Source organism: Balaenoptera ricei, chromosome 19 (genome assembly GCF_028023285.1).
Source record: "Balaenoptera ricei isolate mBalRic1 chromosome 19, mBalRic1.hap2, whole genome shotgun sequence".
Taxonomy (NCBI): domain Eukaryota; kingdom Metazoa; phylum Chordata; class Mammalia; order Artiodactyla; family Balaenopteridae; genus Balaenoptera; species Balaenoptera ricei.
Window position 1 is genome coordinate 39,673,758 of NC_082657.1, and position 16,170 is coordinate 39,689,927.

Below are 16,170 nucleotides of genomic sequence, written 5' to 3' on the forward strand. Positions count from 1 at the left end.
CTGCTTCCAGAGAACAAGCCTGTTTGAATGGGATGTCTCTCCTCCCACTATTGATTTGGCAATCCCCACCCTGGAATGGATTACAAACATGTGAATATTTTAAGGCTCGACACAATATTTAAAGATGCTATTCAGTCTCTGATGAATGGGGCCAGCAATTATGTACAAGGTGTGGTCACCGTACCGTATAATCTAGGAGGCCTCCCAAAACTCCAAAGAGTCAGAGTGTACAGCAGACCAAGTATTGCTTTATCATTTGTGGCGGGATCCTTATTGGTGAAGGGGAAAAAGCCATTTGCATTTATAAAAATCCTTGCAGAAGACACATATCAGTAGCAAATTTCTTGCAGGTCCATTTTTCTAAGAAAGCACCTTTTTAAGTTTGAATTTTTCCTCCTTTTAAACCATTTCTCTAAGGACGAGCCAGGATCCCAATCTTTGTGGTGGTCAGGTAAATATCAAATATCCAAAGACTTCTAGACACTCCACATACTTTAATTCACACTCCACAAGATTTATAACCTCCTAACATATACTTTTTTATTTTTATTATTACTTTTTTGGTTCAACATTAAAATGTAGTTGAGTTTATAGATGATTGGTGCTAAACTTGCCTCTAAAACAAATTGCCACATTGGTTGTATCTAAGGGGAGTGACCCTAGAATATTACAGAATGCTCAGTTCCCACTGATTTATTCGTAATCCACTGTCAAGTTTCTTTGTCACTTTCACCGACAGAGTAGAGTTCGCCCAGTCTCTTAAAGCGGGGACCCCAGTCACTGAGGTAGTCAAAGTTCTGATCCGAGTCTGAGGTGGTGGATTCCAAGGAGCTGAGGGAGCCAGCCACGGACCCTCGGCCTTCATAGCCATAAATCTGAATGGAGTCATACGGTGGGGCTGTGGGGTCGTTATCTGCCTCGTGTAGCCGCACATTTATAAATTCATCCACATCAACACCGCTCGGAACTGGAGCAAGCCCTTGCCTTGGCATAAACTGCAAATCTGGTTTAATATCTTTACGGGGTAAAAATCCGTTAATTCCATCTGGGTTTTGTAAAGTTGCAATGTCAAAAGCCTCCGTGTCTTCTTCCCCTCCTCCTTCGTCATCGTAGCGAATGATGTTTTCTCGCACATCTTCATCATCTTTGATAATTAATGGCTCATTTTTATGTCGCCGCAGAGTTACAAACAGCACCACGATGACTACAGGAAAAACACAAAATAGCGATTAGCCAGACTCACATATAATTTCACAAGCAACACATCGTGTATGTTAAGAGAGAGGGGCGCTATTTAAAAACTTATGAGCACATAGCTTTCATGCATTCACTTGGGAATTAAGTGAAATACCTTTCTGAAGTATGAGCATTGAATTTTGAGTGAATACTATTCCAGGTTGCTTCTGTTTATTAAATGGTGATGAAGAAGCTGGGTTAAAAGAACAAGTTTGCATCTATTTATGGTGAAAGCTGCATTTAATACCGTTAGGAGCTCTAGAGTAAATGGCACAAAACGGGAAACAGCACAGATAGCATAACTAACTTGCTGTGTATCTTGGGCAGGTCGTTCAATATTTTTTGGCTCCATGACCCTCTTCTATAAAGAAAAAGGAGCTGAATAGATCATATCCAGTATATTTTGTGTTTTTTTAAAATCAGTCCTTCAAGACTCTTTCCAATAAAACAATGTCCGTTCACAGATGAAATGCTATATTAAGGTGAATGTCAACTTTGCATGGGCAACTTCTTCTCTTGTATGAAAGCTAGCACTCCGCTATCTGGTAAGGTAGGCCTAAAGGTGGGGGAAGGGAGAGGAACACATGAAAAACTAGCCAGATCAGCCACACCAAACTTGGGCTAATGACATTAAAAAAATGTGGCAGGAAATGATGATCAACTCAGGGTACTGGGTGAACAGAACAGATGTAACCAGGAAGGTAAAAACTGACATAACCTTTATCTAAGGGCAGGATAAGATGTAACTTTCCTTTTGTGTGTCTTCCTACTGTCTAATCTCATTTTTATAATTGGATTTTTTAGTAGAAAAGTTACAAAAACTTTTCCTTATTTTGCAATCTTCATCTAAATTTGATTGTAGTATCAAGGAAAATATCTGAGAAACAATGCAATTTTGAAGAAAATGTATTTTTTGTTTGCTTGTTTTTTTTGGTTTCTTTGTTTTTATCTTACCAAGTTTTGTGATTGGATGGACTCAGTAACCCAATCTATACATTGTTTAGATAAAAGAGTATTTTGGACATATGTGTGCCCCCATTGAAGTAAACTGGTGTGTATCAGAAGATCTGGAGGCCTTCTTTTGTAATAGTTGCTGTTGTAACCACGTAAAGGTCCATCCCCACTTCCACCACCATTATGCTTAGTCTTTTCACCAGTGATGGGATTAAAAAAGGCACTGAATAGTTCTCTCCAATTGAATATTTACTATTACAATTCTTTTTTTCTTCCCTTCTCTTAGTGACCTCAAAGCTTGGAGAAGTATATACAAAGGAATTTTTCTTCCAAAGAATGCTGATTAGGGTTTTCTAGGCTGGGTTAGGGTTTTCTGTCCTTCTTTACAGTCATTTATGAACCAGAAAAATGGTGACCATTAGGCTATGAAGAAAATACATACCTAGCAGCAAAATGATGCATGCTAATATGGCAATTAAGGCGCCCATACTGAGTCCAATCGGAAGTACATAAGCTTCAACATTACAAGACTGGACAACACCATCACTGCTGCAGCCACAGACCCGGATGGTCAGGGTACTGGTGCTGCTCAGAGGAGGATTCCCACTATCACTGATTATGATTGGTAAAAGATAGACTTCTTGCTTCTGGCGGTTGAATCCATTATGCTTTGCCAAAATGCTGAGGGAATTATCTGGAAAAAGTGAAAATTACAATAGTTTGCATCATTGCAAAACGGCTGCCCAAACAACACTTGTTTTTCTAGTTCATAAATCCTCTGCAAGCCTCAAGACAATCCCAACTCCACTGAACCACTCCAGCTCTCTCCCTCTCCCCTTTCCCACTTTCCCAATTGACATGGACCAAAACATCCACACCCTGACAGGTTCAATGAGCTTGGTCTCAGGATAAACTAATGGAGTTTTACCACCACCTTGTAAATGCAAAAGATTTCTTTTACAAAAATGATCTTCAAGTGTCCTTTTAGAAGACACAAATTACCCCAAGTCCCCATAAATAAGTTTAATGTTCTCTCGTTTGTCCTGATAATGCAAACTTGACAGAATTTCATAACATTTGAAAGTCATGTTTGAGAAGCTTTGTGTTAAAAGTAGACTATATGACAGTGTGGCATACAAAACAATGCATTTGACTCCCACAGGTACCTAAAAACAGTCACTCATGCTCTAGAGCATTTTACACTAACATGTAACAAAAGTCTCATTTACTGCCAATTGGAGTAGATATGCCACATATTTTAAAATTCTGCAGAGAAGACCTCTAGTGGTTACACAAATAAGAATTAAGTGATGAAAAGTCATAGGAGCAGGTGGTACACTTTTAATGTATTAATTAATTATATGGAAATGTATATTGGTTATCTGGAGCAACACGTAAGGACATTTAAGCAATACTTAATGGCATACTTCAGCTCGATGTAGAACTGGCCAGTGAGAAGTGATTGGTCCCGTGGTAGCCCTATGTTTCTCAAAATTTCACCCCCAAAATGAACTTTTTATTGTCATTCATCCCTATCTCATGAACTATAGCTATATATGTGTATATATATGTGTGTATATATATATATATATATATATATATATATAAATTATTAATCTATTTTCTCATTTTGATTAATGAAAGACATAGGTCTATTCAACATGGGAACACTGATTATTTCACACTGATATTCCAGCCAAAAGCAAATAAACATAACTTTGGTTAATGTGTGCAGTACAATTTGGGCAAAATGATTATTTCAGTTGGCATTTTTTCAAATATTGGCAAGTTTGCAGACCCCAGAACACTTGTCTACCTCGTTGTTGCATATTAAGGCAGGCATTCCAAACCATTGCTGTCCAGTTCCTGGTCATCAGTGTCCTACTGGTTTCCAGAATACACAAATACATGAATAGATATTCCACTCAAATGATTTTAAGTAAATGTGTTAAATCTTCTGTACCATATAGTACTATACCAGAATTCAAAAAAAGTGACATTCCCTAAAATAAATGTATAAATTATATTTGGTTTTGCTTTTTTTAAGATATATGTGGACCTACAATGCCTTGCTAGTAAGCAGTTAAAGAGAAAAAAAAAGAGAAAACTCTGAGTTAACAATTTTTTTTTTTCTAAATTATTGCTGGTTGTGCCTCATTATTTAGCAATTTGAAGAGTGAAAAGAAGTCTCTAGTGGAAGTAAGCAGTGGTATTCCAAATGATCTAGTAATCTTTATTTCCATGACATAGAAGGAAATACCACTAAGCTAAAAGCAGGAGAACATCATCTCAAAAAAGATACAGAATATATAGATAGCTGTGTTACATTTCCAGAAAGTGTGTGACAAGATTGAATACAGTTAAAATTAGTACAAGGAACATTTGTGGGTGATTTCATGTGCCATAGTTCAAAACAGAAGATGGGAATTGTTCTTCAAGATGCAATTAATAAAATTACAACGAGGCTTTTGTCTTTTTGTGGTTAACATTATTTATATGAGAAACTATCTTTGCATATTCGCTCTTTAAAACAAACTATAATGATAATTTAGAAACTGCAGCAGGAGTAGTACTCATTGCAGAACAAAACTATCTCCTTTATTACTTAGAAAAGCATTGATGGGTCTAAGACCAAACTCATACTCATATTTTTTACTACTCCTGGTATCTGCAGATGTTGCTCCCTTTCTATATAAAGAAAATTATTGACTGAGTAAAGGGAGTCTATGAGTCATTTTTGCTAAAATTTACCTGCTACTTCCAGGCAAATTTACCTGCTACTTCCAGGCAAAGTCAATTCCCTATTTGCCTATTAATTTTTTACCATATTTTTGATTGGAACTTGCATTTATTAATTATTCAGTTATTTCATTAGGCCAAATTGAATTGTCATTATTTTACACTCAAAAAAACATTGAATATTAGCAGTTTCACACACTTCAAATTCATGTATTTGAAATACATGTTTCTTTCAATCTACATGTTGCAAATATCTTTAACAAAGTTCTGGTTTGTTTCTTTAAAACATATGATGCCTTTTCATTTTATTAAAATTTTAATCTCAATGTAGTCAATTTTATCAGTCTCTCTCTTTTTTTTTTTTTTATAATTTTTATTTATTTATTTTTGGCTGTGTTGGGTCTTCATTTCTGTGCGAGGGCCTTCTCTAGTTGTGGCAAGCGGGGGCCACTCTTCATCGCGGTGCGCGGGCCTCTCACTATCGCGGCCTCTCTTGTTGCGGAGCACAAGCTCCAGACGCGCAGGCTCAGTAATTGTGGCTCACGGGCCCAGTTGCTCCGCGGCATGTGGGATCTTCCCAGACCAGGGCTCGAACCCATGTCCCCTGCATTGGCAGGCAGATTCTCAACCACTGCGCCACCAGGGAAGCCCCTATCAGTCTCTTTAATGATTAGTAGTTTAGCCTTATTTTTTAAATTATTAATTATATAAAAATTACTTCTCATAATGTTACCTTTCACATTTAAATAGTTGTATGGAATTGTTTTTTGCTGTACTGATTATTGATTTTCCCAAGGTTAATTATAGAGTAACTTATCCCTTACCCACTGATCTTCAATTCTCAGTCTCTCACAAATCAAATTTTTTTGCATCTTCATCCTTTTAGGCTCTCTATCATGTTCCAATGCTATGTTTTTCTAATCCTGCATCAATACCATGCTTTTTATGTATGAAAAATTTGTAATAAATCTCGATGTTTGTTAGGGTATTTTCCCCTATCGTGTTCTTCTTTAGGAATATTTCAGCTATTCTTGTTCATTTGCTAATCTCTGACAAATATAGAAGAGATTATCAAGTTCCATGAAAATTCCTGTAAGAGTTTTAGTAGAAATTATATTAAGATGTAAATAAATTGAGAGAATTGACAGCTTTATTATGTTTAGTCTTCTATACCAATGTTGTGATTTCTTTATTTTCTTTAATGTATGTTAACAAAATGTTTTTATTTTAGCTACAAGAGATTTTCACATATTTTTTACACTTATTATTAGTACTGCATGTACTTTGTTTCTTTAGTAAATACTACCTTTTTAAAATTATATTTTCATCTCATTGTTCATCTGATTGTTTTATGCATTGATTTTAATTCTAGTAAACTCCTAAACCTTTTTTTTTACTTATAAAAATATATCTCAACACAGAGATATGTGTGAGGAGCATGATAACATGAGGAACTCCACGGAATTGCTCCCCAGTGGAACTCGTGAGAATTATAAAATAACATTTAAAAAAATTAATATCTCTGGAAATGGTCCTGGAGACAAGCAGCAAATGCAGAAACGTTTATTCAAGAAAATCTATTAGAGTCTGGTGGGAATGATGAGAATGTAGTGTGTCAACCAGAACCTAGTTCCTTCATCCCTTCTCTCAGCTCTGTGAGATGGAAACTCCACTCCAAACTGGTTCAACAGGGCTCCCCCCACCCACCCCAGCTAGCAGTTGGAGGGCAAGGTGTTGCCAGTTCTCACCCTGCTCCTAGCTACCTATTGATCAACTAAATTCTGAATTGGTATGGCCAAGAAGAGGGGCTCCTTTCTTCTTTACAGCCTATACTTGTGCAACAGAGGCTCTACCTTGGCAAGGCTTCACAGGGAATACAGGGCCGCAATTGTGCTTGCCCTGGACTGCAAAGCCGTGGTTTCACACTGGGAGAGCCAAGCCAAAAAGACTTGAGGCTACTGTTCCCTTGCATCAAGTGCCCAGCTCCTAAAGTAGAGGCATCACTCAGAGAAACCCAGCATAGTCTCCAATTCAGCTCCAAAGCCAATGGCTCAAAGTTTTGCCTCAGTGGAGAAGCAAAGAACCCAGGAAAGAGATGCAGAGGAGCCTGCCAGGTTCAGAACAAATCTGAAACACTTGCCAAGGGAAATACCCTTTTGAAGGAGCCCAGATTGGGTTGGATTAGTCTGTAGAACAATTTAGGGCCCCAAATGAAAAACAATACAGAAATCATCTGGCAATCAGTGGAGTTTAACAACTTGGGCGTAATCAGGGAAAGAGACAGAAAACCCTGCCAAAACCACTGCCATTCGAGTGTGACTGCGGGCATACCCAAGGCTGGGATCCCCTGAAGTGAAACATTAGAGGCTTAACACTGCAGAGGGGAAGTAGACTTTACTAAAGTAATCTAGCCGATCATTAAACAAATAAACAAGGAAATTACAGTAACAGGCCTTCAGTGAAAAGTCAATATCAGATTTGCTATAATATATTCTCTAAAAATGTCCAGTCTTCAACAAAAGATTACAAGATATACAAAGAAACAAGAAAGCATGACCCATAAACTAGAGGAAAACAAAACAAAACAAAAAAGCAGGCAAAAGAAACTGTCCGTGAGAGCAAACAGATATCAGATTAACCAAAGACTTCTAAGGATCCATTGTAAACGTGTTCAATGAACTACAGTAAACCTTTAAAGAAGGAAATGAAGGCGTGATGACAATGTCATATCATAGAGAATATCAAAAAAAGAACATAATGGAAGATGTGGAGTTGAAAAGTACAATAACTAAAATGATAAATTACAAACTATAAATTTGAATTGGCAAAAGAAAGCATTAGTGAACTTGGAGATAGATCAATAGAAAATATGCAAGCTGAAGAATACAGAGAAAAAAGAAAGAAGAAAAATGAAGAGAACCTCAGAAAAATATGGGACATCATTAAGTGCACAAATATACCTGAAATGAAAATACTAGGAGACAAAGAAAGGAAAAGAAAAAATATGGCTGAAAACTTCAAAAAATTTTGGAAACATTAGTCTCCACATTCAGAAAGCTCAACAAACATCAAGAACGTAAACACAAAGAGATTCACAAAGAGACAGGAAAAAAAAAAAAAAATGCTGCAAGTCAAAGTGCTGAAAGCAAGAGAAAATTGACTTGTCACTTCCAAGGGAACCCCAATAAGATTAACAACTAAATTTTTATAGAAATAGTGGTCACCAGAAGGAAGAGGGCTAGCACATTCAAAATGCTCAAAGCAAAAACTTTCAACCAAGAATCACGTATTCAGCAAAGCTATCTTTAAAAAAAATGAAATAGAGACATTCCCAGATTACAAAAAAACTGAGGGCATTTGTTACCAGCAGACATGTCTTAAAAGAAACAGGAAAGGAAGTTCTTCAGACTGAAAAGCAAATATCCCCAGATGGTAATTCAACTTCACATTAAAAACAAAGAGCATCAGGAAAAGTAATTATGTAGTTACCAAAGACAGTATAAATGCATAGTTTTTCTCTTTTCTTTTCTTAACTTTTAAAAAGCAATTCTATAAAACAATGCATACGTAATATATTATTGAGGATATAATAACTAGAAATTCAGAAGTAATAGTTTGGTATTCCAATATTCTCCTTTCAGTAATGGATAAAAAAACTAGTCAGAAATAAATAAGGCAACAGAAGATTTGAACAACAGTATAAACCAACTATACCTAACATATTTATACAACACTCTACCCAAATACAGCAGAATAAATATTCTTCTCAAGTACACATGGAACATTCTGCAATGTATATCATAGGCTAGGCATAAACTAAACCTCCATAAATTTAAAAGGATATAAATAATACAAAGTGCATTCTCTGACAGTAATAGAATGAAATTAGATATCAATAATAGAAAAAAATTTGGGGAAACTCATAAATATGTGGAAATTAAACAATGCATTCCTCAATAACCAATGATTCAATGAAGAAATCAAAAGGAAATTTTGAAAATGTGAGATAATGTAAGTGAAAATGCAGTCAATCAAAAAGTAATGGATGCAGCTATAGCAGTGCTTAGAGAGATACTTATAGCTTTAAATGCCTATATTAATTTTTTTTTCATCTTAACTATACTAACAAGAACCTCACATACAATTCTGAGTATAAGAAGTTATGGTAGACACCTGTACCTTGTTCTTGATATTAAAAAAGAGAAAATAGCTTTTGACTTTCAACATTAAGTAAGATGATTGATGGTGTTTATTTGAAGACACTTTTTGTAAAAGTGCACTCTCATTTCTTTCTTTAATTTTTTCTTTTGTTTTATTTGTTTTACAATGATGCAAAGGGAAAAGGCAGTCATATCAAGGATATCAAGGATAGTAACTTAGCTGTTCACTACCTCTAAACTTGGCTTCAATTGTATTATTGTGTTATTTAAAAATCTTCTTTCCAGTCCTTCATATTTGCATGCATTTCCATTTTATATCATCTTGTTTTCTCTACAACTTAACCTGTTCTATCCTTATGGCTTCTTCCCTTACTTATTATATTTACTGCATTTATTTATTTTTCTTTTTGAGCATAACCAATATAAGAGGATACCTTGATAATGATTTACTAGAGAAAACACAGACATTTTCTAAAACTGGAAAATATATGAAACAAAAAGAGGAAATGACCATTGATTTTTTAAAACAAATTAAATCTTTTGAATTTGAGTATATAATGACAGAATTTGACAAAAGATAGAAAGATATTGTGCCAAGATCTATTTAAGAAGAGAATGGACCAAAAGCATTTGGCATTCTCTAGGGTGGACGAATATCCAGGTGGATAGAGTAATGTCCATGGATATGCTACCCATATAGTGCAGTTGAGTTGCTTTGAGATAGGAACATATCGTAACCTTATCACCTAGTTCTCTGATATTCTCAATAGGTGAAATATTTAAATATTTGTATTCCCTATTATTTTTCTCAGTTACGGATTTTCCTGTTTTCTCATCCTCCTGGAATGTTTTGCTTATGAGCCTTACACCAAGGAGGATGAATGACTCTATTTTCAAAACCTTGCTTCATACTCCACACCCATTTGTTTCTGTTTATGACCAACTGTCGAAGGAAAGATCATGAAGGGGAGTTAAAGTGGACTAATAGCCCCAGGCATGCTTCAAATGACAATATTCCTAAAATAGTGGTTTGTTGCATTCCTTACTCCTTGTCTGAGTAATACAAGGTATATACCAAATAAATAGTAAAGAAAGGACCAGGTAAATAGTAGGTGCATAGGCTTGCTTGCTTTCAGATAGCACATTACAGTTATACCATTATGTATGAAATTTCTTTCAGATTCTGACAACAGATTAATTTTGAATAAAAATAGTTACTTGTATTCTTAGTTTTGTCGTTTTGTTATTCCAGAGCATTTGTTGTAATTTTACTGGAAATTGCTAGAGGCTGTAACAAAGGCAGCCATTTTAAAATTAAGTGCTTAGAATTTTTATGCAACAGTTTTGACATTATAGATAATATTAAGACAAATAGATAATATTCAATAAAATGTGTGCATTATCTCACTAAACTCTAAGCCCCTTGAGGGAGACTAGCCTTAGTCACAGCTCTAGTCTCAGTCTCCAGCACAGGACTTGGCGCAGAACAAAGATTCTTATGACAACATTAGTCACATTGTTTAACCTACTTTTATTTGGTCTTGCCACTCTTCTTTCTCTCTTTGTTCCAGCCCTCCTGGTCTTTTCTGAGTTAAGGATTTTCTGTCCTCAGGGCTTTCATATTTGCTCTTTTTTCTGCCTGATAATCTCTCTATCCCTCCTCAGCCCTAATTTGAATTATTAAAATTTATGCATTCTTTATGTCTGTGCTTAAATATCACTCCTTTGGGGAAATTTTCTTTTACTAGTTGTCCCCAATCTCCTCAGATAAATTAGTTATGTAATCTTCTAAAAACCTTTTTATTTTCATCAAAACACTTACCACAAAGAAATGATATCGTAATGGGGATATCATAGACCCTGGGGATACATAAATAAACTAGGGAACTTCCAAGTAACAAATAACCAATTTATGATGCATAATGAATACTCAGCAAATATTTGCTGAATAAATGAAGAAGTAATCATTAGCCATACTTTGTGGGGCTCATATCTATTTCCATTCATGTTATTTTGTCACGGGGGGTTATATGTAGTTCAAAATAAGTCAGTGAGAAGAATCAATTTCAGGCTGTTGGAAAGCATATATAGCCAGGGTCTTATATGGAAATTTAAGAGAAATATTGATGGTTTCCAAGTCTTTCCCTGGACATGCTTCATATCATGTAACATGAGCAATAAATTGAGGTTGCTTATATTTAAGTAGAGAAGGCTCAGAGGGGAAGAAAAATTGCTCTAAAATATCTGAAATACCATCATTTAAAGAGGTGCACATCAGAATTCTCTTCTACTGAGGAGTCTAGGAGGAATTTCCTCTTTGATTCTTGATATTCAGTCTTTGAATCATTTGGAATTGGAAATCAAAGGACATTTTCTCATACAACATTAATATCCTTATAAGAAAAGTTTCCTTTAGCAAATAAGTCAATAAGTGTTTGTTATAGACTGAAAGTTTGTGTAGCCCAATAATTCATATGTTGAAACCCTAACCCCCCCCCACACCCCCAGTGTGGCTATATTTGGTGATGGAGCTTCTAAGGAAGTAATTAAGGTTAAGGAGGTTTATAAGGGTGGGGCCCTGATACTATAGAATTGGTGTCTATAGAATATAGAGACACCAGAGAGCTCTCTCTTTCTCCACCTGTGGGCAAACAAAGAAGAGGTCATATGGAGCACACAGAGAGATGGTGGCCATCTATAAGCAGCCAAAAGAAGAGGGTTCAGGATGAAACACATCTTGCCTACCCCTTGATCTTGGATTTCCTCACCTCTGGGACTGTAAGAAATAAAATTGTGTTGTTGAAGCGACCAGTCTGAAATATTTTGTTATAGCAGCCTCAGCACACTAGGTAGTGCTATGGTCACTTATTAATTCTATATGCATATTCCATGAAAAACTAAAAAGTCTATCTGAAGAGACAGGCGGTACCTACCTGGATAATTCTTCAACTCTATTTGTGTAATTTTCCCCACAGTCCTAAGTTCCTTCCTTCCTTCCTTCTTTCCTTCCTTCCTGCCTTCCTTCCTTCCTTTCTCCCTTCCTTCCTTCCTTCCTCCCTTCCTTCCTTCCTTCTTTCTATTTATTTTCTTTGGCCATTATTATTGCTGTTATTATTTAAATATCCCATGTTCTTTCCCCATTGTCTATTTTTTTTTTCCAGATAAAATAAAGCAGGCAAATCTAAATTCTCTATTTGTTTCAGTGTAGTTCATCTGTTGTTGTTGCCCTGATGCAGAAAGTTTACTTTGGTCTAGGTCCCATTTATTTGAAATCATGGAGTTATGGCTTTTGTTTATCCTGTTATATGCAAGCAAAAGCAACAAGGAGCCAGAGTTAATGAAGGTACTTGCCAGACAAATGTTTATGACAAAGGAATAGATGAAAAGAAGATCAGTAGATATTATGCCTTTTTGAGAAATGTCTCCTGTCATTTGACTTGCAAATTTAATTCAGATTTTCTTGGTCAAATCAAATGGAATGAAAATGGCAAGAAGGCCAAAACCAAAGGAAAATGACACTCTGTTCAGTAGGTATGGACAAGAGATTTAATTAAGTTCTTATCATTGTGTTGTGTCTGTTATTTCTAAAAACCTAGGAAAGCAATAAAGATACAAATCCATGGATTTCAGCATACTAGATATATACATATATAGTATCTAATATCTAGGAACATGAAGCAAAGATCATAACATCTACACTTCATTTATTTATTTTTACTCTAAACACTAAGTCTTCTTGGAAACAATCAGGCTATAATGAATTAATAAAAATTAGGACTCTGTGAAGCCAGTCTCCTCCAGTACCATTATAATTTCCTACATAATTCATTGAAAGTATACCAACATACTAAGTCTGCAACATGCAACTGGATATTCTGAGTCACCTAACTAGATCATTTGTCATTCTTTTCCCTTTTTTTTCCTCATTAGATAGTGCACCATGCCACCTGATGTCAATAATCTCAATATTTATATGATTGTTGACTCATTACCAAACCTCCTAATATTTAATAATAAAGTATGTATATCTAGCCATAAATGTTGACCAAGGTTTACTTTGGCTTTAGAAAAACTGTCACTGTGAATTCTTCTAGAAGTTCCTAGACTAATACCAAAGTTAATGTTTAGTCAACATTTTACAGTTACATATAGAATAAATTAGTGCTTTTTTAACAGAAAAAAACTTATTCCACTATAACCATGCAGCACTACAATTCTATAAATATATGAAAGATTGACATTTTGCAGAGGAAATGTACAGAGAGTGGGCTATGCTTTTCACTTTACAAAAGTTAGGACTCATGAAAGTATTCTATGAAATTTAAGCATCTTCTAAAATTCTTTAAGAATCTACATATACTGTTCTTAAATGGCTAATATAAGAGGAAATTTTTTCTTAGATCATATGAAGATGGTGTTCAATGTAGTGGTCTGAATGGTGACCTCCAAAGACACATGTATATATCCTTTTCCTTGGAACCTATGAATGTTACCTTACTTGGAAAAGGGTCTTTGTAGATGTAATCAAATTAAAAATCTTGAGATGAAAAGTTCATCTGGGATTACCTGGTGGGTCCTAAATCCAGTAACATGTATCTTTAAAAGAAAGTCCAATAACATGTGTCCTTATAAGAGTAAGTCAGAGAGAGATTTAACACAGAGAAGAAGGAGAGAGAATGTGACCACAAAGGCAGACATTGACATGATGTGGCCACAGCCATGGAATGCCTACAGCCAAAAGAAACTGCAGGAGACGAAGAATGAATTCTCCTCTATGGTTTCTAAGAGGGAGTGTGGTCCTGCCAGTACCTTGATGTCAGACTTCTGGCCTCCAGACTGTGAGAATACATTTCTGTTGTTTAGCTTCCCTGTTGGTGGTAATTTGTTATGGCAGCCCTAGGAAATTAATACAATCAATAAATCTGATTAAATATTATTTACAGAAGCAAGGTAGGCATTCTTATGGCCATTTTACCTATGAGAAACAGGTTTTTTTGACTGATGAAAGGTTTCTCAGCTGACAGTTAAGAATTACTAGCAAGTCCAATGTATTTCTACACTTTCTCTGTCATCTTAGCAAAAGCCACCTCAGGAAGCAAGGAGAAATGGGCTCTAAGAAGGTTATATTAAAGTTCAAGGATAAGATAAAAAAGAGAAAGTGTGTGGAGGAGGTTTTTCCATACCATGACACCTTTATCAGAGACAAGGTAAAAACTAAGTGGTCAAGGCCACTGGCAGGCAGAAATATAGTATTGTAGAGGCATCAAAAGGCATTCAGTACAACACTCTATCAATCTAAATCCCGTATCTTCAGAGTCAGTATAACATAGTATAGCATAGCATAGCATAACCTTGAATTAATTATCAAGAAATAAGCATTTTCGGTGCCAGAGAGGAATGCAAGTATCTCAAAGTCCAAGTTCCATGCTAGATATAATCACACTGCCCAAAGTCTTCTGAGTTTGATTATTTTTCTCCTGCACTTAATTTGCATGCTTGATCTTAATCAAAATGTTCCATGTATGTTATGCAGATCCCTTAGAGCTCAGAGGAAAGGCAGATTTATCTCACTCCAGGCACCAGGGAATGAGAGATGAAGATTAATATTACCTTCATTTTATCTGAGAAATGCCTGCATTAACTAACTCACAAAAGTGAAAACTATACCAAGACCCAATTTCTATTTTGTTTGAATGGAAATTTTAAAGCTTTTATAAATATCGACAGATCTGGAAAATAATATTTCTTATCTACTTGGATTTACGCAGAACTGAAAAATGCATTAACATTTTTTAAGTGTACAGCTACTTAGGGGAAAAAATACAAAAACAAAACAAAGAAATACCAAGGTCTTTAGTGGAGTTGTAAACATTTCAGAAATTAACCTAATAGTGGTTAAAAATCCAGACATTGGAAAGCTAGCATTGTCAGGAGAATGACTTTTCTACCACATCTCTATTGATTGAATAGATATCTCTAAATATTTAAGAAACTGGGAGTCAGAGGTTAATTCATTTGCACTGGAGCTGATAAGTTTTTGCCCATTAACACACTTGTTATATAGGGTAGTTGGACCAGGAAATGAGATGATTTTAAAGCAGCAGTTAAAGTGAAGCATACATTGTGTATAAGATATGGAAATCATTAAATATAGTGAATCGAGAGCTGAGGATATAAAAGAAAAAGGAAGTACCTAAAGTAGTTTGTATTCTAAATAACCTGCTTTGATTTGAGGGAGGTTAAGTATCCCTGGAAATCATCACTTTGGTAGACATCATCATCTTCCTGAAGATTTTGAATTTGCACGTATGAAACTAAGACCTAAGTGTCTTTAGGTGTTAGCTTCATATGTGCAAATGGTTTCTTAGTTTCGTAAGAAACTAAGTGAAAGCCACTAAAAATTGTACAAATTCATCTTCCTTTGCCATCACCCATGCCTCCATCTTAATGTCTTTCAAATCCACACTGACACATTCAGTTAATTCTCTCAGTTATTCAGTTCCTTTTATCTCCAAGACATCACTGTCAGAGGAAAGTCTTCTTTGGCACATATTTACCCAGCATGCTGCTATACAGTCAGGTGTGATGGTTTTCTGCCTTACCAACTGCAAGATCCTTGGATGCAGAGATTTTGTCTTCTTTAGTGAATGCATCCTATTGACTATCATATGTGTCACCATATGGCAATCTCCATGGTAAGATTTTAATTAATCCTTGTTGAATGAACAAATGGATGACTTTTTTAAATGATTACTGATCTCAAGGAACTTCTGACTCAGAAGGGGAGAGAAAATAACACATAACTAGCCAAAGTGTGAGTCAGCTGATAGTCATTCTCTAATTGTGAGCCTTGTCCTTTCGTCTCTGCTCCTATACCTCGTGGTCCACTATGCCATTTGTACCTTGATTTAAATTTCTATTATCGTAGATATAAATGAGGGATGCTTTAAGGAAAGAGTGGCATGTGGGCTGGGTTTAGAGGAAAGGGCTGGTTTGTTAAGCTGGGGAAGTGCAAAGAATGGCATCCCTTCTTGTCCCTATAACTCTCATTTTTCTGTTCCATAGTATTCTGTCCTCATCG

At 35.6% G+C, this 16,170-nt stretch overlaps 1 protein-coding gene across 1 annotated transcript in view; it reads right to left on the bottom strand.

The window, feature by feature from the left end:
- Positions 1 to 652: 652 nt before the first annotated feature.
- CDH8 (cadherin 8) overlaps positions 653 to 16,170 on the bottom strand; it is a 367,669-nt gene continuing 352,151 nt past the window's right edge. Inside the window, exons 11-12 of the mRNA XM_059905876.1 lie at positions 2,633 to 2,884; positions 653 to 1,204 (exon numbers count right to left, since the gene is read on the bottom strand). Of these exons, the coding sequence (XP_059761859.1) occupies positions 711 to 1,204; positions 2,633 to 2,884 (746 nt within the window). The 3' untranslated portion in view covers positions 653 to 710. The remainder of the gene's footprint in view (positions 1,205 to 2,632; positions 2,885 to 16,170) is intronic.